The sequence below is a fragment of the Corvus brachyrhynchos genome, unplaced genomic scaffold, assembly GCF_000691975.1.
Source record: "Corvus brachyrhynchos isolate BGI_N302 unplaced genomic scaffold, ASM69197v1 scaffold34, whole genome shotgun sequence".
Taxonomy (NCBI): Eukaryota; Metazoa; Chordata; class Aves; order Passeriformes; family Corvidae; genus Corvus; species Corvus brachyrhynchos.
In genome coordinates this window covers 6577268-6603007 of record NW_008238126.1, presented here as the reverse complement: position 1 = coordinate 6603007, position 25740 = coordinate 6577268, and the positions used below count along the sequence as shown (strand labels likewise).

The 25740-nt window shown below is 47.7% G+C and overlaps 1 protein-coding gene across 1 annotated transcript; it reads left to right on the top strand.

Moving 5' to 3' along the window:
* The first annotated feature begins 3719 nt into the window (after positions 1-3719).
* On the top strand, positions 3720-25538 carry PLPP3 (phospholipid phosphatase 3). Its single transcript, XM_017733542.1, has 6 exons — positions 3720-3810; positions 5790-5947; positions 10543-10826; positions 11823-11880; positions 19044-19220; positions 23697-25538. Exons 1-6 carry the CDS (start codon positions 3720-3722, stop codon positions 23820-23822), a joined length of 894 nt encoding a protein of 297 aa, XP_017589031.1. The 3' UTR covers positions 23823-25538.
* The last annotated feature ends 202 nt before the right edge of the window (positions 25539-25740 follow it).

The window sequence follows — 25740 nt, the reverse complement described above, 5'->3', positions numbered from 1 at the left end:
TGAATGAACCTACAGCAAAAAGAAAATTAACTAATTTTTTTTCTTTTTTTTTTTTTTGTGGAAATCAACCCATCATGTCCTAGAACTTTTCCAAACAGGTCAAATCAGAGAAATGCAATATATACTGATCCTTGTTTATCGGTTCTTTAGTGCTCTGAAGCAGGTACCTGTTTTACCGTAAAGTCTAGGGTTTGTTTGTGTGGAGAATTTTCTCTCCTCATGTGTCTGTGTAGCTGAGAGTAATGGAACTGTAACAGAGTTGAATGGGAATCTGTTTTGCAAACAAAGATATTAGATGTGTTTCCAAAATACAGGCAGATGCACAGATCAGTCTGCTGGACTTCTGGAATCAAGGTGAAGAACAATTAAGACTGTGCAGGTAATAAAATAGCAGAGCTGATGGTTAGCCCAGTTGTCTCCTTGTCCTAGTAAATATATGGTCCTCAAGTATCCAGATTCAGTCAAAAAACATTGGGATGGAGGCACATCACTGTTGCTTTCAAGATCTTTAAAAATCCAAATTTAATAGCTTGATGGAGGCTGCAGTAGGATCCTTGTTTTGGCTAACACTGGGCTGTGGATCTGGCCCCTTGAGATTATTTTTTTAGCTAACCAGATTCCCACCATTCCTTCAGATACACCCAGGGCTGGTGCAGAGCTGGGCTCTGTTTTTGATTGACAGCACATGCCTGATATGGCAGAAATGTGGAAATACTATTCTTTGGGTTGTTAAATTTTATTTATATATTTATATACATATATGTACACGTACAATGTAAGTTGGCTTCAGGAGTTGCTCGCTCTTGCAGCAGTTGCCAAGGTTGGCCTTGCAATGCTGCAATTCTTCTCTGAAAGTTGGAGAAGCCAACTTTTAAAACCCCAATAAAAGCCTACCGTAGGCTAATCTAGTTTATATGCATTTTTAAATATGTACAAATGCTGTAACCCAAATAAGGTTTATATGTACCCAAGATCAGCCACTAAGTACTTCAAACAGAAAGCCTGTCTCTTGTAGGTTCCCAAATATTTACAGAGTGTGACTTGAGTGAGGAATTAGATACCCCCCTCAGCCCTGCCAAATTAATTAATGGTCTTTTTCACTTATTTAGGTAGATGTCTGATCTAGTGAAACCCTAAGAACACCCAAGGCCTGGACAGTGGCAGGCAGAAGCATCATGGAATACTTGTTAGAAATTACCATGGCTTTGTTGAGATAGCCAGCAACATCCCACAAGGGACCTGCAGGGTTGAAAGAACAAAGATTTAATGGAAAAAAACCCCGAACTCCACCAAAACCAGACGTTTAAAAAGAAAAAGGTGGTGATGGTGTTTAATTTGGTGCAAAGGTGAAGGCTGGGCTGGGAAGATGAGAGTGGCCTGGGTGGGTCACTGCACAAATGCCTCTTGCCTTCCTCTCCCTCTGCTTTTTGATGAGTGGCCAATGAAAGCTTATCCCCTTTTTAAATTTTTTTCCCTCTTTAAATCTGCACAAGTGTTAACTTTTCAAAGACTCCGAGATTCAAAGTGCTGTACCCAACACAGAGCCCTTTTTTCTCCTGCCTTTGATTTTTATGCACATTTCAAGCTGGTCAGAGAGTACACGGGGGTTTTGTTTAGGCTTGGTGATGGGGTTTTAGCTTTCAAGCTGCCAGCCTTCCCAGGATTATTGCCTATTAACTGCTTCTTAATAAAGGTGCTGACCAAAGAAAGGAGTATTTTTTCCTTGGTGCTAGATTTCCAAACTCGATTGGCTTTATTAAATGGAAAGACAAATAAATTTAAACCCTTCTCTGAAATACCTTAGCGTAGGACACCAGCAGTTAGAGGTCACCAAGTCACTTGGACTTCCTCCCAACAAAAGCAACATCATTTTTCAATGTCCAGCCCCACAGCGTCCCGCAGTGCCTCACACAATTCCTTAGTGTCCACACCTGCTCCATGCCGCTTGGAGTGGGGCTGAGCCATTTTGGATGGGGCAAGATCAGACCTCGAGAGAATTCTATTATGCTCATGGTTTGGAGCTGTGTTTGATCTCCTGCAGCATAGCTGCATAAAAGCTTGTGGTTGGGATTTCCTTGTTCTGTTATTAAAGCAAAAAATCCCCGTTGTACAAGGAAAAGAAACTTTCCTTCACCTTGTGAAGGATGTTACAGTTGAGAAGGTAATTTCAGCTCCGTTTATCTTTATTACATTGGAAAAAGCAAATCCCTTTGTTCTATGCTTTAGTTTCCTGTGAGATGAGGATAGCAGCCCTTCTCTGGTTGCACAGGTCCCTTTGGATGTGCCAGTGTTGTGTCCGTCCTTTAGGACATGGTCCACATGCTGCTGTGTCATTTCTCAGTGTGGAGATACCAGTATTAAGAGGATGTGAGGCCCTTCTGCAGCGTTCCTAAAGATTTTGCAGTTGCGTGTAGGCAAGTTGTACCCACAGACAGAATGACCAGATGGGACCATTTCTGGAGAGAAGTGACTATCCCCAAAATCAGTGTAAGTTTTTTGCCTGCCCTGTACATCTGTCATTCACTTCAGTGCAGGTCACTGTTTGCTGGAATGAGCCTCTTGTGTCCTCAATAGTTAGGTAGCGTGTGTAGGGATGGGAAGTGGTGGAGGTGGAAGACTTAACACCTTTGTGGGGTTCAGCTGTTGAATCTGTAGATCCAAATTGCTGCAGCCAGGGATGCACAATCTGAATTCCCTCTTAAAGTGCTGAGTCAGAGAGGCAGACTGGGGCAGGAGAGGTGATGAGGCCAGATGTTCCATCTTCACAGTACAATCCTATTCTGCTTGGCTCCTGTTTCCAAGGTGTGTGGGCTGTAAGCCCCGCTTCTGGATCCTTTTGCCTCAGGCAGATCTCCTAGTGTGAATAATGTCTCTGTGGTGTTTTGTTGAGGGATCCCAAAGGCATCTCTCTCTGCATTTAATTTTCTGTCTTCTTCCAGACTTCCCTGTGTAGTGCTTTTGCTGCAAAGCCCATGCTCTGGCGGCCGTTTGGCACCACTACTGGTTTCTCCGTGCTGGAACCCCCTTGCTAAAAAAAATGTGGGTGGTGACCTAGTCCCTCAGACAACCCGTCCTCGGAGAAATAACCTCGTGGAAGAAGAGCCATCTTGAGCACAATTTATTGTTTGCCATGGGCTGGGGTCTTCCATTCCTTGGGTGAAAGAGCAGCCTCTCACCCAACCCTCAAAATCAAGGGCATGTTATGTCTTCTAAGTAATATTCATTCAGTTATAGGGAGTGTGTTTATGTTTCTCATGTTAAAAAAAAGAGGAAGGGAAAAAAAAAGGGAATCTGAGGTTAGTGTTTTGCTGGAAAAATATCAAGACTTGATTGGCAATATCCCACTAAACCACAAGTTTGTAGGAGAGAAAACAAACCCATTGGATTTTCCAAACTATGCCTATGTGCTTTATGAAATGTGTCCCATATAGGTCACTTATGCTCTTATTATAGCTGTGGCAAGTGTACATATAATTGAGACATGGAAATACTACCCCATGCAGCTCAACGAATGAAGGGGAAACAAATCTTTATTATTCCTGGGTTCACAGAATATATAGGAACACTATTGTCTTTTTTTTTTTTTCTTTTTTTTCTTAATTTATTTTTTTTTTTAGGGCCAGTTTTAGCTTTCAGATGTATTTTATTGTCTGTGGGAACATGTGTTTTACAGACCTGTCATGTGAAAGCCATTAACAAGAGGAACTGGAGGAATAACAATGAGCCACGTAACCGTGGTGTGTCTACTCCCCGAGTTCAACCCTGCGCCGCCGCTCCGGGTGCGCGCGAAACCGGATCGCGCCCAGCGACGTTAGCGCTTCTCCCCCTGCCATTTCTCCTTGGGAAACTTAAGGATTTTTTAAGTGGCCTATTAAAACGGGGTTGCTGGCACCAGAGGCAGGCTTTTGGGGCCAAGCTGGCTGGGCATCAAAACGGTTAAATCGTGGAATGAAGATCAGCTGGATTCACACGAGATGTCCGATTTTATTTACCAAATCTGAGCAGTTCTGAAACTGTTCCTCGCTCGTTCACACGTGTGGTGGAAACTGTCCCGCCTTGCCAAGCAACTCGGGGCCCAGAACTTGCAATTAACCCATTTCTAGGGCTTTTAGAGAGGCTCTGAAAGGGGTCCTGAGCAGTGGCCTACGCCACTACTGGGTACTTGAAAATTTTACTTCAGTACGTGTTGTCCCTGCTCACGGGTTATGGAGTTCTTTCTTAAGAATAACAAAACCCTGTAGTAATCCTGGCTTAGGGAAACCCATTAACATATAGGAAAAGGAGCCAAAGTGGATTGCGCAAAGTGAAATCTAGAGAGTGGTTCATGTGGAGAACATGGGGAACATTATTTTGATGACACTTCTGAACAACATGGATGGTGCCCTTGCTAATCACATCTAGCAGATGGTGCTCACTACAGATGTACTGTGGACAGCTTTGGGTCGGACCCAACAGTGCTTCATTTTTTATTTGTTATTTTTATTCATTTTAGAAGGAAAAACCCTCTGATGTCTTTGACTTCTAGCTGTGTAAACAAACCCACAGATACTTAAGCAAGTTAGTGGTCGACAAGTATTCCCTAATGCCTTCTGTAGGATCTGGGTGTGAGACCTGTTGTCTTGGCTCAAGGACAGCTGGAACCACTGTGCATTTGTTTTTCCCCTTACCTGGGTTTCGCTCTGCAAGTGGGAGGAGGGTTTCCTGTACCTTGTGGCTTGTGATTTACTGTGAACGTGGGTTTCAGGGAATTTGGGGCTTGGTTTTGTGGGGATGTAGTGCTCCTCTCAGTGATGGGCTTAACAGCAAAGATGGATGGGGAAACTGAGGCAAAGGGAAGGAGTGTGCCCTGTCCAAAGTGACATTGTGTCTGGGAAACATCCTTCTAGGTTTGAGGCAGTGCTGCGTTTCTCTGAAAAACTTACAAAAACATGGATTTACGGACACACTGCAATTTCCAGGTGTCTCCTCCATACTTTGGGTCCTGACCCACGTTCTTGAGCAGATCTGCTCCATGCCTGGTGCAAAGATCCAGCCAAGGTGTGCAGACACAGGAATCCTGAGCAGAGGGTTCACAGATAGTATTTAAACCCCAGATTTCACGTGGCTTTATTGTGACTGAAGGTGAACAGGCTCTGATGGGAGTTCACCGGCTCTTGTGGATGGGCTGGTCCTTGCATGGATGGGTGTTCCACAGCTGCTCAAAGCCCATGATTGTTGCATTAGTGGGTACAAACACTCTCAGCAAGCTGTCAATACACCCTGTAAATACAAAGAGGAGTGAGTCCAGGAAGGCTTCAAAGGCAGGGAAGTGACGGGGATGGAGAGTAGCTGGGCTGGCCAGGTAGGAGAGAAGCCCTGCAGATACTCGATCCTGCCGTGTTTGTTTGCTCAGCTCTGGGCTGCTCTGCCTGGGGCACTCGGAAGAACATCGGGCCCTCCCCGGAGAAAAGTGCCAGATTGGTTTTCATGGCCTTCTGCAGAGGGATTGCTCCAGAGGTCTGTTCCTGTAAGTTAATATTTGCAGCGAACAGGGCTTAACTGGAACCAGGCTGCGCAGACATCTGATAACCATAACAGAGGAGATGCTTTTTCCCTGCAAGACCAGCTTGGAAAAACAAATCCCAATGCTATTCCCTTTGGAAAGATAGCTATAAGAAAAGAAAAGCACCAGGAGCAGTGATGAATGGTTTGCAAGGGGTTTTCTAGTTGAGTCTTGGGGTTTTTTTTCGAGCTGCTTGTGTTTGCCTTTATTGCTGATGGGTTTGGTTGTTGTCTCCCCTTCTTTGTAGCTGGGTTGCCCTTCCTCATCATCGAGACAAGCACGATCCAACCCTACCAGAGGGGCTTCTACTGCGACGACGACAGCATCAGGTACCCACAGAAGAACGTGGAGACCATCAACGACGCGGTGCTGTGTGCTGCGGGCATCCTCATCGCCATCCTCGCGGTAAGTCCCGCCTCCAGAACCTCCTCCTCTGTCCCGGTAGAGGCTTTTGGCACCTCTTTGTCTTGCTAATGTAGCCATGGCCAGGCTATCTACCTGGTGCACATCTCCTCTGCGATTGTTTGACTTTTGTAAGCGTGGAGTTGCAAACATTTACAAATGAAAGCTTGTAATGAGAGCAATGAGATTACTCCTGAAGCCTGTAAACAGGCCCAAAGCTGTTTGGGCAAGTCTGTGAGCTTCCAGAGAACTTTTTCACCCTCCAGTAGGAGTTCAGAGTAGAGGCAAAAACACTTGAGTGTCAGTAAAGACTTGGCATGGTTTGTCCCTATTCAAATAACTCTTGGTATTTGCCTATTTTATAAGGTTTAAAAAACAAAGAAAGGATACATCTTTCCAGCTAACCAGTGCCTGGAAAATTTAACAGGTTAGTATTAGGTTTTTAAGAGATTGCATATTACAGCCGTTTTTAAAAGACAATTAAAACCTTCCATGGGGAGCATATTCCCAGAGTCCTCGCTGTAAAAAGTAGCTAATGCCCCACCTTCCCAATGCCTCTTCATTTTCCTTCTCCTCCTTCTCTCCTTTTTCTAGAGCTGTGCTAGGAAATGATTGTACGATAAGAGCTTTATTTGTCAGCCAAAAAGCTGAGCTCAGCCCATGAGCTGAGCCTCCTTATGCCAGTGTGTGCCTGGTGTGGGGCAGAAGACAAGAGCTGTCTCCTGGTTGTTGCTTAAACACTTCCAGCTAAGAGGAAATTCCCCTGTGAAAAGTACCTACATTTTCCTTCTCACCTGCTGCCAGAACAGCTCAGGTGCTTTCCCAGAGATGCCACCTTCCTCTTGCTCCTTCAGCTGGGAGGGATGGAGATGGAGAGGTCAGGAGCACTTGTTCCCCTTCCATCTTTCCTCCTAGATGAATGTCGTGGGCAGTAGATACTTTAGGATGGCACAGTGCCTGCTTTGATAATACTCCATCCTCAGCCTTGCTGCTTTGTGATGTGAGTATCTCCATCATTTCCTGACCACATACACTCACTCAGCAAAGTAGGTCCCAAAACTTCCCTGTCCCTCTGCCCCCTCCCTCCCCACAACAAGCCCAAAAGGTGCCAGGCCCCCAATTCTATAAACACGCCAGAATTTCACCCCGCAGGTGAATGACCCCCGAGTGTGGAAAAGCCATAAAAATGAAATGAAAAAGCCTCTCATTTTCGCATTACTGCCAGAGCTATCGGCACGCCAGCTCCATGCAGAGTGTGCTTCTGATCCCTAATGAGGCGGTGGCAAATACAGGAGTTGGAACAGAAACTGGAAACATAATCAGCTGCCTATGTGATCCATCAACTCTCTACCACGAAATAGCAGGTCAATTAAAAGAGAAAGAAAATCCCCAAAGAATTGGATGTTCCTGCCCTGGTTTCACTGTGCCCACAACAAATGTAACTTAATAAGGTAAATTCAAAAGCTCAGTTATTTGCTGTTGAGTGACACAAATGGCTAACGAGGAACTGAAGCAACAGATTTCTTTGCTATGGCAGCCTGCATGGAAAATTCAAGTCAGCCTGACCTCCTTTTTCAGATGTAACCCAGATACCAGAATTACTGTAGCATAATAGGAATTCCTTCCAAATCCACAAAGCACTGACTCCGCTCCCTTCGCTCACATCGTTTGCCTTTGGAAGGCAGGGCAGTGGTTATGAGGACTTCCAGGGAGCTGGCTTTTGGGGTGAAGCAGCCAAAATTTCACGCCCTAGCTTTACGTGGTGTCACAGGCAGTCTAGCCTGGGGTGAAAAGGTCCAGGCCATGTTTTAAGTGGCTTGAGGACACCCAGAGAGTTTGTTAAGTAAACAGCAGAGGCGAGACCTTTGCTTCCATCAGGATGGGAGAGGATATGCATTTGGTTTTAATATCTGTGTATTTACTGACTTCAGGCAAATTTCCATGCAGATGACACCGGAGAGGCTCGTGCCCCTGGGCTGTGCGCTCTCACATCTCTCCTGACTGCTCTTCATGCTGGAAGGTGGTTGATTTGATGTTGGTGTGGTCCCTTGGATGGCCAGGGGAAGGTGGCACTCCTCTTCCTGAACCTTGTAGGGGTACCACTGCTGTAGTCCCGTGTCCCCACACCTGATAGGTCTTGAAAGGCTATGAAAAATTCCTAATAAAATTAATTTGCTAGGTAGTCCAAGTTACACAGCTGGATTAGCTGGTTGTTTTACAGTCAAAGGTGATACGATCCAATGTGATTAGCACAGAGAATGTTACACAAAAAGCAAGTGGCTAGAAGAGCTCTAAAAGTAATTACAGGCTAATTGGATTGCTGGTGATACCTTATAATAACAATGAAGTGGGCTTGACAACTGAAAGTCTGCAAAAAGCATTCACAGACAGAAAATTTTGATGTTGGCTTCTCTCTAGTGACCAACTTTTTAAAATATGTGCTCCAGTCCCTGGGAGTTGTGCCCATCACCACGGAATGGCACGTGTCCCGTGTGGTTGGCTTGCCAGGAGTGCAAGGCCTGAGAAGAGCTTGATATCTTTAAAACTTGTTTTCTTTTCAGGATGTCCTTCCAGTCTGTGCACATCTGTGCTGCATTAGTTTTTCACCGTCCTGCTTTATCTGGGACAGCGCTGCCAAAAAACCAAGTTTACCCAATTTTTAGCTTCTCATTAAGTTGATCCATGGCTTTCACTAACTGGGGAAGGTTCCTGGGTACCCAGCAGCGTTTTAGTGAGAGAATGAAGGCTCCAATTTACAATCTGCTACATGTGTGCAATTACCCAGACCACCAACAGTGAGAGAAAAATATTAATCCCCAGACTTTTGTTGGTCCCTGTTTAAAATGGTCACATGCCTTTCCCAGGCCAAGAGCCTCAGGTTTGTGTGGATCTGTTTGTGAGTTTGCAGTAATGGCACATCTCCCAGTATCAGATACCATCCTTAATTTGCCTGGTCTTCCCTCTGTGAAAGCCATGAGTTTTGAGCCTCTCAGAGGTCCCCTCCTTGTGAATTTAGGCTTTTGGGAGTGGACCTGCCCTCGTGCAGGAGCCTCTGTGTCCATCCAGGACAACCTCCCTCTGCAGGCCTCACGCCTGTAGATTTCCTGGCTGGCAGCTTGTGCTGGAAAGTGGTCCAAACTGGAGATAAACCATGGTCTTTGGAGACTGTGAGGATTAAAATGATGCTGAAGCCAGTTAGCTGCAGCTCCCTAAACAAGTCTTGATCACTACCAGATTTCCAGGAGGAAATCTCAGCTGTCACATTTAAACCCCAAATGGTGGTGCAGCCACTCAGAGCATTTCTGTGCCTGGTAGCAGAGCCTGCTCTAGCTTGGCATTTATTTTCTGTGATTACAGTTGTATCTCTCTTTGATAAAGCCTGCTTAGCTGCAGTTTCAGCTGCCGTAGGTGAACCTTTGTTTTTTCAAGCCCTGGTACGAGTGAGTTCAAACAATGATACAGCTTCAACTCTTCTTAGTCTAATTGCCATACTTTTCCAGTTTATTAGTTTCCAAAGGTTGTGCCAAGCTTTTAAAAAAGGTAGGCAGGGGAACCTCGTCTCCTGCTTATGGCTGGCAGGCTGCCACACTGGGAGAAATATTGTTGGCTGCTCCAGAAAGGGATTAACATGAAGGCATTTTTCCTGACAGTTAATTTTACATATCACAATCCCCGTGACTTCAGAGAGACAGGGACAAGGGGGCATCCAAAAAAAAAAAAAAACCAACCCTGCCCCGATTTATTACTCAGGTATAAAAACACTTAGAGTAATGAATGAAATCCTAAAGCTGTAAATCTGGAGCTTAAAATTTAGGTGTGTAGCGTGACGGAGAACAATTTAAACCTTTGGCTCTTTGGGAGAGGTGAGACATTTGGACTTCATTTCACAGCCTGATTTTCATTAACCTGCCTTTTAAGAGTCCTGAATGTGAGAAGTTGGGTCCTCTGCTCCCTGACAGTGATTTATGGCAGTATTGTCAAACCTCAGCACGCCCGACACAAGAAAAACATAATCTGCTGCCATGTGATGGCAAGACCCCTTGAAATGCCCCAAAATAGCTGGACTTTATGGAGGCCTTGAGAGGTCTGAGTTGGGTCTGCTGGCAGCAAGTTTTGGGCCACAATCTGAAAAATTTGGGGCTTTCTGTTTCTTCCCCTGTTGTGTTAATGATTTTAAGAGAGGAAGATAAGCAGGCTGTGTGTTTATTTTCCTCCAACATCAGTTTGATAAGAGGGTAGTGGGTTTGGCCTCTCCTTCCCAACACACACTAATTCTTTATCTGGTTTATGTCAATTTTCTTTTCCCACTCTGCCTGGGGTGTTATTTCACTTTTGTGAATATATGCCAACATGCTAACCCAAAATCTACCCCTTTTTTGTTTTGTTTATTGGATTTTTCCATAAACACCATTCCGAGCATTGGGAGGGAAGAGGGGGAGGATGGAGAGACACTGGCCCATGGGTTCTCCTTCCTCACTGGAGAAGCAGATTCCTGGTTTGAGATCTCAGAGCTGCCTCAGCCCTGCTTTCACACCCATCCCTGGTTTTGCACAGCGTTTTTCCCCCTCTCTAACCTCCCTCTTGTGCTTCCCTCACAGATTATAACGGGAGAGCTCTACCGCATCCACTACCTGAAGGAGAAATCCCGCTCCTTTATCCAGAACCCCTACGTGGCAGCTCTCTACAAGCAAGTGGGCTGCTTTGTTTTTGGCTGTGCCATCAGCCTGTGCTTCACAGACATTGCCAAAGTGTCCGTCGGGCGCTTGCGGCCGCATTTCCTGGCGGTTTGTGACTTGGATTTCTCCACCATCAACTGCGCCAAGGGAGTTTACATCCAGAACTACACCTGCAGGGGAAATGACAGCAGGGTCCAGGAAGCCAGGTGAGACCCCGTGGCACCAAAGCCGTGGGTTGCTGCCACTAAATGTGTCTGGGGTTTCTCTGTCAGCAATAGAGGACTCAAATCTGAGACTGAGAGTAGGGTTAGATTGGATATTAGGATGGAATTCTTCCCTGTGAGGGTGGTGAGGCACTGGAACAGATTGCCCAGAGAAGCTGTGGATGCCCCATCCCTGGAAGTGTTCAAGGCCAGCTTGGATGGGGGTCTAAACAACCTGGGATAGTGAAAGCTGTCCCTACCCATAGCAGGGGGTGGAGTGAGATTGTCTTTGATGTCCCTTCCAGCAGAAACCATTCAAGGATTCTATGAAATTATGCTTTTTCTGTGAAGGCCATAAATCCACTTTCCAGTGACCAGCAGTTTCCCTTGGGAAGTGTGGCACTCAGCTGAATAACATTTCTTTTCCTTTCTCTTTACTCCTACACTATTGTTTCCCAGAGCTGCTGCTCATTGTGGGAATTCACCCCCAGAGCTGAGCTCATGGTGAGCAGCCCGAGCTGTCCCGTGTGGCAGAGCAGAGCTTCTCCTCAGGAAAGGCTCCACCTCACAGGCAGGGCTGCCAGTCCCTCCCCTTGGAGCTCTAGCACATCTATCAGATGCCCAATTTTGACTTTTCCAGGGGCACATTCCTCACGCTGCAAAGAAGCGCCCAGAGGAGTTGCTCTCTTCTCATTTCTTCAGGGTTTCCCGGTTATTTGAGGCGAGATGATGAGTTATTGGGCTAGCCTGGAAATAACTGCTGTCCCATGAGTAGGCCAGGAAGGGACAAACAATGCGAGCATCCTGTCCGTCCGTTCGCTTTCTGCCTCAGCAGCAGGCAGGGCGGATAACAGGGCTTTCATAACCCAGAGGATTGGGGGTTGTGGGTCCCTCTGGTCTGGCATCCTCAGATACCACATGCAAGTCACCGTATTACAGGGAAAATCATAATATTGAGGATTATACTGGCTGGTTCTGAGCACCTGCTTTGTTTTGCAGGAAATCCTTCTTCTCCGGGCATGCGTCCTTCTCCCTGTACACCATGCTGTATTTGGTGGTAAGTGACCTCACTGATTGATCCCTTGTCCCCCTGTCCCACATTCCATAGCAGTAATGGCAGGATGAGCGTTGGACATGGAAAGTTGGTTGAAAAAAACAAAGAGTCTGAGCTGGTGGTGGGAAGATCCACCCTCAGCTGCTGTGGTGTTATTTAGGATGGAGACTCCTGGCGTGATAGCTGAGCTGTGCGTGCAACTTTGGGATGTAGCCAAGGTGGCAATTAAATCCAAATCCTACTGAATTTGTGGACGACCTGCGCAATTTTGTCCGCCTCACGTTGTGGTTTCCGCTGAGGAGAGTTTGGGGCGAGCCAGAACGTTTCGTGGATGGAGGGGGAGGATGTGCTGCCACGGCCATGTCAGGAGGTGATGCCTGGCTCCGAAATGTGCCAGCGGAGCAGGTGGAGCAGCCTCTGCCCGCCTGGTTCCGCAGGGGAGGGCTAGGACTTGTTTTCCTTTGTCAGTGAGAAATGGCTCTGCCCTTCCTGTGCCGGGGCTGGGGCCAGGGTGGCTGCCAAGGTGCTTCCTGCCAGGACTGCGGGAGGCAGCGCTGCCCACACGGGCTGGACACACACACAGGGCCTTCTGCAGGGGGCTGCAGAGGGGTTTGTGTCTGGTTTTCCTTTGTAAAAAGTTACTTAGTTCATAAAAAATCAAGTATTGTGCTGCTTTTAAGGTTCGTGCTCCTCCTCCATCCCCGGTAATCTTGGACTAGCAAGCAGAGGAACAGCACTGATAAAAACATGAAACATGAGCTTTTATCTATGAGCAGTGCACCCCCTCATCCCTTACCCTCTGGGAAGAAAGTGACCACTCCTCCCTCCTGCCTTTTCAGCCTTGGATGCCCCCTCCCTGTGAGCAGCTTCTGTAATTGAATCACTGAGCTTTCCAGGCAGTTGTGGGCAGCATATTAAATTCTTTCTTTGTTTTCCCTTTTATTTTGTTCTTGGAAAACTTTTGGATTTCTGCAGTGAACGTTTTGGCTGTCTCCTCCCAGCTGTATTACAATGAAGAGCTGCCTTGGTGATGCTTCACAGGAGGCTCAGCCCATCATAAAACTCTCTGAGCTGAGTTTGGAATGCTCACATGGGCAGACATTTATTTCTGGGGAGCTCTGTGGGCAGTTGGATAAGTCAGCCCTGAGGTGCTTCTGAGCCCAGCATCTGGGAACAGCAAGGGCTGCCAGTCCCTATTAAGTTGGGGATGGTTTCTCTGCTGGGGCTTAACCCATTTTCTGCAGGGTGCTGGACAAACTTTTTTTTTTCCCATGTGTTTTTCTAAAATTCTGGCTCTTGTGGACCAGGTGGGAGACAAATGGGTCTACAGTGATTGGGGGGCTGGTGACAGAGACCCCAAAACTGCAGAGTGCATTCCAAGTTCCCACAGAATGCATGGGAAACCTGCATGCCTGATTTCCCAGTGCTGCTTTGCACCAACGCCTGCTGCCTGATGTTCTTTCTGACTTTGCAACAGGCTTTAAAAGTGGTGTTCAGCTCCTGTGGGATGCTTTGGAGCACAGAGGTGCCTCTGGTCTCTCTTTGCTGCCCTTCCCTGTCCCCATATAGGAACAATTGAGCTGTCAGCACTCACCAGCCTCTCCCCACGCCCCCTGACAAGAGGCTGCTCCATTTATCCCTCTCTATGGAGGAGGCAATCCCTTTATAAAAATTATTTTAATTTTCAACTTGAAGTGTTGTGATAAGGCTGGTAGCAGCCTCTGTCTGACCAGCTGTCCAGGTGCCTTGTGCCTTGAGAAGTCAGGGAAAATTACATCAAGTGTTTGGTGATGAATTGAAGGGAGAAAAAGGCAACTTGAGACAAGACAGGTGAGGCAATGATCTTAAGGCTCTCTTCCACCTGAATGATTCTGATTCCAGCTTGTCTAACAGCACCCTGCTCTCCATCACTCCAGCTCCCTGGTCACTGCCCGAGCCTGACAGAGAAATCTCACAGAAAAAGCGAGGCAGAAAATCTGACACGCTGGAGAGGCCGATAATACCAAAAAATAATTACAGGAAAAAAGAGATTATAGTAAGCCAGAGGGATTTTATTTGGTGCAAGGTAAACCCCACTGTCTTGCCCACCTCAGTGAATGGTTGGGGTTTTGCAAGCCTGGTTAGAAATGTGGCATCCACCACGTCAGTGCCTGCAGGAGGTGTGTTTGATGGATTCAATCAGGAGATCATCTCAATCAAGACAAAACGGATGCTCCCCTGTTCCTGGGAAGTGAGGGCTGTGCTGCAGCAGGTTGCTGCCTACACTTTGGATACCAAGAGTGTGCCAGGGGCCTCTGCAGAGTGGGGGTATCTGTGGGGCTGAGCGTGTCCTGCAGAGGTTTGGCAGATCACTCGTGTCCCGAGCGTGTTCCTGATTGAACAATACTTCATATTTCCAGGATAAGTCACTTCCCGTCTTTTCCTGGCGTTCCCTGGCTTCACTCTCGGAGCCCATTCTGAATTAAAATGTTTTCGAGTTCGCTTCACCTGGTGGAGACGGGTGCCAGAAAATTCCAGTCAGTCTATTCAAAAATCCATGGATTCCCACGCATCCCGCAGGGCTTCGCTTGCACCGTGGGGCTGGATTTGTCCAGGTATTTGGTTGGACAGTGGATGAGTGACCACAGCTTTTCCCGGCACAGCAGCAGAGCCCTGTGCTATCCATGGGCTCCTAGCAGGAAAACACCGATAGGTGCCAAGCCCTGGAGGGCTTTGAGGGAAAAGTCCCAGGGAAAGGCACTTGCAACACAGCAAAATCCCCTGGGATTTAGTTCTGAATGCTGAGACTTCAGGGCGAAGTTTCTCGCAGCCTTCTTGTCACCAGGAATACTCAATTAACATCAGGCCTTTGTATAAAAAATTTAAAAGGGGAAATTACTCTTGGGTAATCCTCTTTGTCTTAATTTTCCTTGCTTTGTTACTCCTTGGCTGAGCTGTAATACATATTTATAGCAGGCTGAGGAAAGGGGAGGTATGGAAGGAACAGCTTATTCCACAGCTGACCCACACCTCTTGGTTTTGTTTCTGTGGATGTGTGGGAGTCTTTGCAGGGAGCAAAGGGGATTCTTTCTACTCCTCGAGCATGTGAGACCATAATGATGATTTATTTGCAGCATGAAGTCGCCTGAAATCACACGAAGAGTGCAGAAGAGCTAAATTTAAATATCAGAAAAGCGGAATTAATATCCTTCAGCAATGTTGGCTGATTCTGGATAATATGCAAGCAAAGCTTGTGTATTTGTGTCAGTGGGTGATCCAGAAGACTTCAGAATGGGTTGTGGTGTGTTCTACTGATGTAAATGAAAAATGAGAGATGTTGCTGGGTTTGTGTGTCAGAGGGAGTGTGAGGTTTCTTCCTGGAGCTCCTTGCTGCAGGGTGGAGAAGGTGCCCTGGTGCAGCTAAGCAGTGATGTGCCCTTGTGAAGGAACCTTTGTGGTGACTGTGGACTAGGAGTTGAGTTCAGTGGTGACCTAAGGAAATGAATAAATTGGAATTACATCAGAGGCCAAGGCTGAGGCGTGAACTGAGCTGCTGAGCTGCTGGGGATGTTTCTGATGGGTGAGAGGTGCTGTGCACTCAGCAGAGGCAGGGAAGAGGCAAACAATACATGCTGAGAGGTGCTGAGAGGTCTTTTCCCATCTCCTGTCCTTCCTTTCTGTCCAGCTTGGTGCTAAAAGCCAAGTTCTGCATTCCCCAGCCTCCAGCTGGCTTTGTCCAGCCAGGGCAGTCCGTTACACTGGAGTGAGTTTGGGCTGGGGAAGTTTTGGCCCTGTAGCACTTTGGGTACCACTCTGCTTGCAGATGGGGCTGGAGAAGGAGGTCACTTCAGGTCAGACAGCCAGGAGCAAGCCCAGCTGTTTCCCAGAAGGAAACTTTAGGTGTGACTAAGGGCTGAGGTTGATGGAGTCCAGCCCTGCGGCGGGGAGAGTGTGAATGGGACAGGGTTTCTGGAGAGCAGAAAGCCCCGGGAGGCTGGAGGTGATGCTCTGAGCCTGTGTCCCCTGCCAGCTCCTCCTCGGTTTGCTCAGAGGTTGTGTGTGGCTGTGGGATGTCCCCACCAGCACTGTGGAAGTCCCCTGGCACAGGAAGAGTGATATGACGTCCCTCAAACCATCTGCTTTGTGGTAACTCAGCCTCTGCCAGGAGACAGCGGATGGGAACTCCAAATAACTCCCACTCTGTGTGATCCCATTCCATCCACCCTTGCTCCTGGTGGTGCTCCTGGTTTTCGCTGCCCTGCGATGATCTGTGGTGGAAATAACCCTGATTGTGGTCTTGCTCTTCCACCCCCTCCCGGGAAGAGCTCCATTCCAGCTCCACATTCCCATCCAAATCTGTCAGCCTGTAGCAGGCAGCATTTCAGATTTGCTCCCAGGAGCAAAAAAACACCAAAACAAAGCAACAAAAAACACCTTCATAAGCAGATTTTCAGATAAATTTCCAGGAACTTCCCATTTCTTGTAATAGCACTAATTCCTGCTTTAGGGAAATTCTGATCCTTTCAGCCTCTGAATTCTACTTTCACTTTTTGACCTTCTCTTATTAACTGGGGTTTTCTTTCATACTGAGGGCAAAGTCTGGAGCACCTCAAGTCTTACCTTGAAAGTATTTAGGGGATCCTGGTGTTTGAGAGCAGCTTTTGTAATACTGCAGGTTCATAAAATGCCTGTGGAATATGAGGAGTGCTGTTACCCTCTTTTTTTGTCCTTATGAATGGGGAATAAGGAGCAACTTTTCCATGGCCTTAATTGTGGCAGTAAAAGGAACTCAGTTGAGATCCTCACACTGGTGTTGCAGTGTCTGAGGGGCACTGTTCAGGTGAGTTTTAGCCCTCCAAGATGTGCAGGTGTGGGTGTGAGTAGGGTGCTGGGGACTTGGGGGACACCCAGCACACCCCATATGGTGCCACACTGCTTTTTACTCCTTTTCCAGGGCTAAAGATTGCACATGAGGGTCACAGTCCAGCTCCAGAAGTGCCTGCTTTATTGTGTCTTCAAACTTGCTATTTGCTTTTTTTGCTGATTTTTAATTGATACTTTGCACCCTCACCTCTAGATGACCTGTTCAGTCCAGGCTTGTGGGATGGAATGATTTGAGGAGATGTCCAGACTGTGCAAAAGTGACAAATGTCAGATTATCCAGCAGCAAATTTCCTTCTTAAGGGATTTGATGGGACAAAGACACAAGATTAAAATAAGGCATCAGGTTTCAAGTCTTCCTGGTAGAACTGAGAGTGATGGTTTATAATATATAATATTGGAGTTATTTTTGCTCTGCAGCAGCAGTGCACTGGAACCTGAGTTTTGCACTTTCTCCTGGGCTGAGCTGAGGCTCTCGAACATGAAAATAGAATTGTGGAATGGTTTGGGATGGAAGGGACCTTAAAGGTCACCTATTTCCAGTCCCCTGCCATGGGCAGGGACACCTTCCACTAGACCAGGCTGCTCAGAGCTCCATCCAGCCTGGCCTTGGACACTTCAGGGATGGGGCATCCACAGCTGTATCCTGTCTGTACAGTTATCCTCTGGGGCAGAAGTTGGGTGCCCAAAGACCATGGCAATGAAAATTATCATCCCAAACTATAGAGAACCAGCCCAGTGGTCCATGTGCTGGGCTGCATCAGCGTGGGCTTGCTGTGGGAGCTGAGACTCACCCCATAGCTCTGTGTGCACGAGTTTCTGTGGTGTGGGGTGTGGGGTGTGCTCCATGGGGCCGTGGCTCTGTTCCCAGGCTCGGGCTGGTTTGCAGATATATTCCCCAGAATCACCATGTGAATTAGCCAGCACCGAGCTGTTTTGGTGCTGCTCCCTTCCATGTTAATTGGCTAACAATCTGGATAATTTGGAGCATCTGCTCCATTGAGATGACGCGATGTTTCGTTTCTTCAGAAGAGCCCAGTGTGTGTTCTTTCCAAAAAGGGGTAAATACAATGTTTGTGCAACAGCCAAACATACTAAATTGGCCAAAATGATGCTTCCCTCTTATCAGCTTCCCAATTAGTTCTGCTTTTATAGGTCATTTTATGCTTTTATGTTGTCATTAAGTTGTTTGTGGTTTCAGGGAACCCAGCGAGAGCTTCATTCCCTTTCACATCAAGGCAGTGCAAACTGCTCTGCATGTGTAAAAGGGATCATAAATGGGGAGTAAACCCCTTTCCAGCCCTCTGATGTAGCAGAGCCCCTTGCAGGACACTGGGTCTGACTCCAGTGCTTCATTTAGGAGCAGGCAGAGCAGAGCTGGGGGGCTGAGCCCACGGGCAGTGGGGCTGAGCGGCCGGGGCTGAGCAGCATTTGCCACGCACTCTCACACCCTCTGCTCCCCAAGCCTGGAGGCTGCTGTGGCGTCCCTCCCTCCCCACAGCCTTCCTCCCTGCACTCATCCACGGGCAGGAGTTGCTGTTTTCCTGCCCTCTCTTCCCGCCCAGCTTCCCGGTTCCCACAGGAACCGGCTGTGCCCGGCAGCCAGAACGGAAACGGGCCCGAGATAGTCACGGCAGGGCTACAATGTCTGCTTGACATCACCTCAGCATCGTGTTTTTGGGCTGAGCCAGGGCCTTGCTTGTCATTCCCACCCAGTGAGGGAATTCCCAGGCCGTGGAGCGGGGCAGCTGCTCCCTGCTTTCCTGCAAACCCTGGGGCTCAGGCTGGGAGACAGGGTGGTAGTGTTAGAGGGTGGCATTGTGCATGTTGTCAGTGGCTGTGGCCATGTCTGGGAGTTCTTGGGGTGGCTCAGAAGGTTAAGCATGCTGTATTGACTCTTCTTTTTCCTCTGAGAGATGCTGTGAGTCCTAAATACCCCAGATTTGGGACCTTGTTTTTGTTATGCGCTAAATAATGCTCCGGAGGAATTTCTTTACTCGGATGTGGTGCTGTGTGGAGGCTGAAGCAGAGCTGGGATGCAGGGGGTCCCAATCCCCTAGTGTGGGCTCACTGAGGGGGGGCTATGCCCATCCACCACTGTCCTCATCCTCTCCATGGGTTAAAAACCCCTCCAGAGCCCACACATGTGCAAGGAGCATCCTTCATCCTTCCTCTTTGACAACTCCCCCTCCTTGAGCCACAGGGCCATGGCTGCCCCACAGCCACCCCCACAGAGCAGTTGCTGCTTCATTTTGGGCAAATTAACACAACCTTTTTTTTTTGTTTGTTTCCCTCTCTTCCCACAGTTTTATCTGCAGGCCAGATTCACGTGGAAGGGAGCCCGCCTGCTCCGTCCCCTGCTGCAGTTCACCCTCATCATGATGGCGTTTTACACCGGCCTGTCCCGCGTGTCGGACCACAAGCACCACCCCACCGACGTGCTGGCAGGCTTTGCACAGGGAGCCCTGGTGGCTTACTGCGTGGTGAGTGTGGAAAACAGGGCAGGAGCGGCACTGGGAGTGCTGGGAGGGTCCTGTGGGAATAGCAGTGCCTTTGCAACCCACCAGTTCAGCTCAGGTGATTCCGTGTTACAGCTGGGGATGTGGTGGGAAGCGCTGTGCTGCGGAGGCTTGGTCCAGGCAGCTCGGGGCACTGGAAGGATGTTCAGTCAAGGGAGAGTATTTCCCTGTCCACCAGGAGCTGAGCAGAGAGTCTGGGGTGGTTGGGATTATGGCTGTTCCCCACACAATCCATCCGAAAACGGGTGGCAGCCCAATGAGGGGAGGCAGATTTTCATGGAGGAAAAGGGCTTTTGAGAAAGTGCCCGACAAAAGCTGTGCCCACTTCTCTTCAGCTGCTGGGCTGGTTCTCGTGCCACTTGCTCTCCAAAGGGTGACCTGATTGCAGAGCCCTGTAACTCGAAGTGACAGATGAAGATGTTTTAAGTTGGCAGGATGGGGGACACCAGGTCAGGCAGCTGCCTCAGATAGACACAAAGGAACTCTGGGGGCTGTGGTGGTTTCTGTGCCTGTGTGAACTCCTGAAACCAAGATTTTAACAACTCACCACTTTTTGTGGGGTTTTTGTTGTTGTTGTTGTTGTTTTTTGGTTTTTTTTTTTAACTGTTCTAAAAGTAAATCAGCCTTGGGAACAAGGAGTTAAGTTGACCAATATTACATTTTGCAGGGAGAGAAAAGAGGTTATTTATGTACTTCCCACTCGTTGATAATATTCCAAAGCCAAAACAGACATGTCATTGTTGGGACGTTTTCATGGTATTAACTCTGTGAGCAGTAGCTGTTGGGTTTTGCCATTGCCTGGTGCCGATGTCCCATGCAGGGCCAGCAGACCCAGAGGGGAAGGTGGGAGAAGTGTGTGTGTCTTTATGCTGAGAAGTGGGCTAACAGCCCTAGGGAAGGGGAGTGGGGACCAGGCAATCCATCCCTGGATCCCAGCAGCGATTCCAGAAGGACAATAGCTCTCCGGATGCTTGGGATGGGTGTCCGGATGCTTCCTGGCTGGGACAAGCAGCAGGCCTGGCTGTGCCCTCCCAGCCCTCCGGCAGCTGGAAGCTGTGCTGGGGAGGGGAGGCTGTGGCAGGGCTGGGATAGTTTTCCTGTGTCATAGGAAGCAGCTGCCTGGAGTTTCCCAGGCAGGCTTGGGTTTGCCTGCGAGCCTGGGGCAGCCTGAGCTGCTGTCCCAGCCCGCTGGTGGAAGGGGCAGTTGTCTCCAAATGCTTTGCAGGAAGGGCTCCGTGACCTGGAACATCTCGGGACGTAGCTTAGGGCTCAGGGCAGGGTGTGAACCCAGCCCTTGTCCCATCCCCTCAGCCTGCAGAGAACCACCAGTGTGCTGTTCTCCAGAACCTGGCTTTGCTGGTGGGAGCCTTTGCCTAGGAGGGCCTGACAGACTTTCCTCCATTTTGGGAGGTGGCAGCAAGGGACAAGAGGAAGAGTCATCCCAAAACACCCTGGAGTTTGCACTGGAGGAGCAGTTCAGCAGCTTTTGGCTGCAATTCCTGGGATGTCCTGGGGGTTCTTGCCCAGCTCTCCCACACAGGCTGCTCTGAAACAGAGGGAAGGACCTGGAGACTCATCACCTCCAAGCCTGGGTGCTCCCAGCCACCCCTTCCCCCAGCAAAGCCTTCAGGGTCCACCCTGGTGATAGTCAAGAGCTGTAAAAACACCACAGTTATCAGGCCGTAATTTGCAGTAGCAACCAATTGTGGATTTCATCTCCGAAGGCTGCCCAAGCTTAAACCCAGGTCATGCTGCAGCAGACACGTTTGTCTTTCAGTGCCTGAAATAACAAGCAGAAGACATTAATGTCAAGCACTTCCAGCTGATGAAACATTCAGATTTGGACCCAGGCTGAAATACGATGAGGATTTCTCAAATAGAAATAGTTTTTATGTGCCTTGTAGGCAGCTTGCTGTGTGTTGTGTGGTTTATGTCTCATCTGAGGGAGAGGGAAGAGGGGAGATGTCAGAAGGACATGCTCCCAGTGTTGCTCTGGTTAGCTTAGATGAGTTGTTTTAACCTCTCTGTATAGGATTAAAAATTGCTTCAATATAATGAAAAGTAATAGGAATTGCTGAGTGGGAATGTAAGATACTGGCTTAAAATAGGCTCTCAGTCTTCTCCCATCAAGTTTTCTTTATGGGTGGAGAGCACCTTCTACAGGAAATGGAGCTAATCCAAGTGAAAAACTTAGCACGTTTATTAGTCCTTTTTTGTGTTAAACAGTTCAAGCATTAGGAGGATTTAACACACTTTTAACCCCCAAAGATCACATTTCATTATTCCTATAAATGTTTATATAACCTCCAGCCATGTTAAAGTGAAATACAGTTTAAAGAGAAATGAAACCTCTTAACCAGTCTCTGAATGAAACCCTGAAAAGCAGCACAGTAAAAGCTGAAATACCCAGGATGACACTCCATCATAACTCATTCCTGTCAAAGGACCGGACTCAAAGCAATCCCCATATGCTTCTTGCACTCAGCAATCTCCTCCCCTAAATTGATTTGTCATGGCTATCTTGGTGCAGAAGCTGGACACCTTTTTGATTGAATCAGGCTCTCAGAGGTGGACAAATGAGCGAGATGGCACCAGAAGTGCTCCAAACCAGACAAATGGGGGGTTTACAGTCATTAACAACCCAAAAGAAAACCAGTGCCAGAGCAGTTCAATGTGTTTTTACACTGTGATGCTCCAGCAAGGGGCCAGACTCCAACTTGTGATCCTTAGGAGCATCAGCTGGATCCTGTTATTTACCCAAAGGTACACATGCTGCTACTTGGATGCCCTGTAAACAACTTTATCAGCTCTGTTACACAACCAAACAGCCAGCCACCAGCACATTCACCAAGAAAAGACCTGTTTCATAAATCTGCTCCTTCTCTGCTTTTCCACAAAGTAATAAAAGCAGAGCTCAGCTTCCTGCATCCCTGGTTACAATTGCAGGAGTAAATTGCTGCTTACAGCAGCTTCGCTGTCTGCCCAGCTTGAGCCTCATCTGCCGTGCAGATAGGGGCTTGCAAAAGTTATTTCCAAGGACAACTTGACCTGCTGCACACGGCTCTGGGTAGCTAGAAAATGTGGAGATGCAGGTGGGGCAAACCTTTCCTTCCTCCCTGTGTTACCCAGCCTGGAAGTAGTAATCTAATGTTATTCCTTGAGCACCTTGGAATTATTTTTTCCCCTGATTTATCTGGGTGCTTAAATGTTGCATTTGAGTACTGTGGGAGAAGACCCAAATGTACTGTGATTCCTACAGCCATGTGCTGCTCATCCTGGGATTTCAGCTCAGCAAACCATTGGCTTTAGTCCAGATTATTGGGGTTTAGGATTTCTGGGGTGAGCCATCACATTTGGGCTGGGAGAGGCAGTCGGTGGCAGGACGGAAGTTTGGGGCTGTGGTGCTAGGTGAAAAAATGATGAATCCTTGCCACTTCTTGCTTCCTCCAGAGGATCTGACTCTTTTCCCTTCTGGCACGGGGCTAAGGTTTGGCAAGGGTGAAAGTGCCCCAGTCCTGAAGGACTGATAAGCTTCGTGTGGCCAAAGGAGGATGTGGAAGTTTCCTCCCAGCACTTTGTTTCTTATTGTGTTGCTACCTTCCGAAATTGCCAGGCACTGGCTTTTTCACATCCGGGAGAGGGGTTACATCACGGGATATTTAGGAAGAAGGAGTCAGGAATAGCTCCTCCTCTCCTTAGCCTTTGGCTTCCACCAGACCCCAGCTCTGTCCTGGTGCCTTGGTGGGGCGTGAGGAGCATCGCTCACTCTTGACTCTCTGCTGAGAGCTTTTAACACAGCTTTGATTTGAAAGCTTTTAATTGCCTACCTGATGTCTGGCTCAATGAATTGTTTCACACCAACTCCATCCCTGAAACCACTCAGGATGAGTCAGGCCAGCCCTTTGGAGACCTTTGTTATTTTATTGGAGTGCAGGCCATGGATCTGTTTCCTGGCTTTTCAACCCATTCAGCAGAGGTCTGGGTGTTGCACTCAGTGATTACGCAGTGAGAAATCAAGTTGTCCTCTCATGTTTTTACACTCTTTAGGGCGGGCTGAGCCTTTTTCTCTGCTGTACAGAAAGGTGGTAGCAGGCACTTGGGATTTCGCAGCTTTAACGTTTTATTGGAGTGCAGGCCATGGATCTGTTTCCTGGCTTTTCAACCCATTCAGCAGAGGTCTGGGTGTTGCACTCAGTGATTACGCAGTGAGAAATCAAGTTGTCCTCTCATGTTTTTACACTCTTTAGGGCGGGCTGAGCCTTTTTCTCTGCTGTACAGAAAGGTGGTAGCAGGCACTTGGGATTTCGAAGCTGTTACTGCCAGGCGTTCAAAAAGTGCTATTTTCACAGCTTAAAGACGTGTGTGTGTTCTGTAAACCAACTTTTTGAAGAAAGCATCACCCACTGTGGCTAAGTTTGCCTTTTCCACTTATTCCTACAGGTGTTTTACGTCTCAGATCTCTTCAAGCCGAAGACAAAGACTTGCCTGCCTCCACCTCCCATCCGGAAGGAGATCCTTTCACCTGTGGACATCATTGAGAGGAATAACCATCACAACATGGTGTAGAACTTCAAGGAATCGGATGGGTGTTGTATTTTAAACTCTTTTTTTTTTTTTTTTTTTTTTTTTTTTGCAAAAGAAAAGTGACTGCTGACAGCAACTACCTGCTGCTCTCAAATCTCATCAGACAGTAGAATGTAGGGAGAGACTTTCTTGCCCGACCAGTAAAGTCTTACTCTGTGGTCTTTTCAACTTGCGACATTTGGATGAAAGGGGTGGTGGTGATGGTGAACTAAGGCAAAGGCGGCAATGAAAAAGGAAAGAAAACCCACACAACACAAAAAGCCGAACAAACAAAGAGAGGTGCCGGAGTTCTGGATGTGCAATTGGTTTGAGTGTTCATGTTGTAGTGAACGCCAAATTGTTCCTAGCCCAATGAACACTAAGGGATTTTTGGAAAGCTGGCCATCCTAGATTTTTTCTGACTATGAAGATTTCCAATGCCCGCGAGAAAAAAAACCAACTCAAGACACTAAATTGTATAGCACTACATATGAGCAACAGCACTGAGTCAAGATCTGGGATTGGTTTGTAAGAGTTGCTTTTTTCTCTTTTTGATCCTAGTTTATTTTTGCCTCCTCTCTTCCATACTGTGACTTAATTTAGAAGAAGCTTGCCCAGTCCAAGATCTCCGAAGGGTCTCTGTTCTCTCTGCTCACACTACACGCCTTTAACGAGCGGCCCCAAGACGCGCAGTGAGGCCGGAGAGCTCCTTCCTCCATGCAGAGAAGCCACATTTCTTCCTCCCCGCTCACTCCCTGGCGAGGGCTCATCCCACCCGAGCCCCTCTAAGTGAAAAGAGCATCCTCCACTTCCCAGCCATCCCCTTTTCCCCAAAAAAAAATCCCAGCAGGTTTTCTGTGCGCCCGCCCGCGGGAGCCGGCGGTTTGCGCGAGGGGAGCGGCGGCTCTGCCGAAGACTCGTTCGCACTACGACCCCGGGGCTGAGTCCCGGGGAAACTTTTATTCTGCAGTTTTGGGACGGGCTGCTGGGCGGCACGTCCCGGCCTGGGTGTCAGTTGGTTTGTGCATCCCCTCCTCTCCTCCTCCTCCTCCTCCTCCCCGGGGCACCCCGGGGTGCGCCATGGCAGTACCAGGTCCTGTGCTCCGCTGGGTCACTCCGGTGGGAAATCAGCTGTGCCTCTCTCGGGTGTGATGGTGAATTTTTTTTTTTGCCCAGAAGCCACAGGTCCTTGGTTTGCAGCCCTTCCACGAAGCGCGTTTGCAAAGGGATCCCGCAGAACACGCAGAACGGCCATTTGCACATCCTTCTCACAGAATCCGTCCTATCATTTCAACTTATAGCAAGCTATGATTTTTTTTTATATTATAAATATTATATAAATAATGTATAAAACCTTAAAAATTAACTATGTAAAATATTATTTCTGAAACAATTTTAGATATATCCACTATGACTATAAACTGTGTCCTGACCTGTGTTATTTACATTTTGCTGCTTAAAAAAGCATTGAATTAATTTTTTTATAGTCGACTAAAATATTGTAGTTCTGTGGTAGTAATATTTTAATGAAAATAACTACAATTAGAGACATTTGTATAAAAAAAAAACATATTAAATTGTCTGTATTTTTGTAATGTTCCATTTTGTAAAGAGAAGAATATTCAAAGACTTTTGTAGAATACAAAATTGAAGTTTGTATCTGCGAAATTATTGCTGTATAAATGTGCTTTTTAAATAAAAGCTCATAACACAACTAAACATCCCGGTGCAAGTAGCGTTCTGTCTTTGGGTTGCCCTTTCCTTGCCAGAGAAGCAGGGTCCTTGCCCAGGGGGACAGTTTGGGGGGGGTATGATGGGGATGTCGGATGACATTTTGGGATGTGATGGTACCAGAGGGCAGCTGGATAAAAAGGACCAGATGCCACTTTCAATGGGAGTGATGAGAAGGTCCCACCAGCTC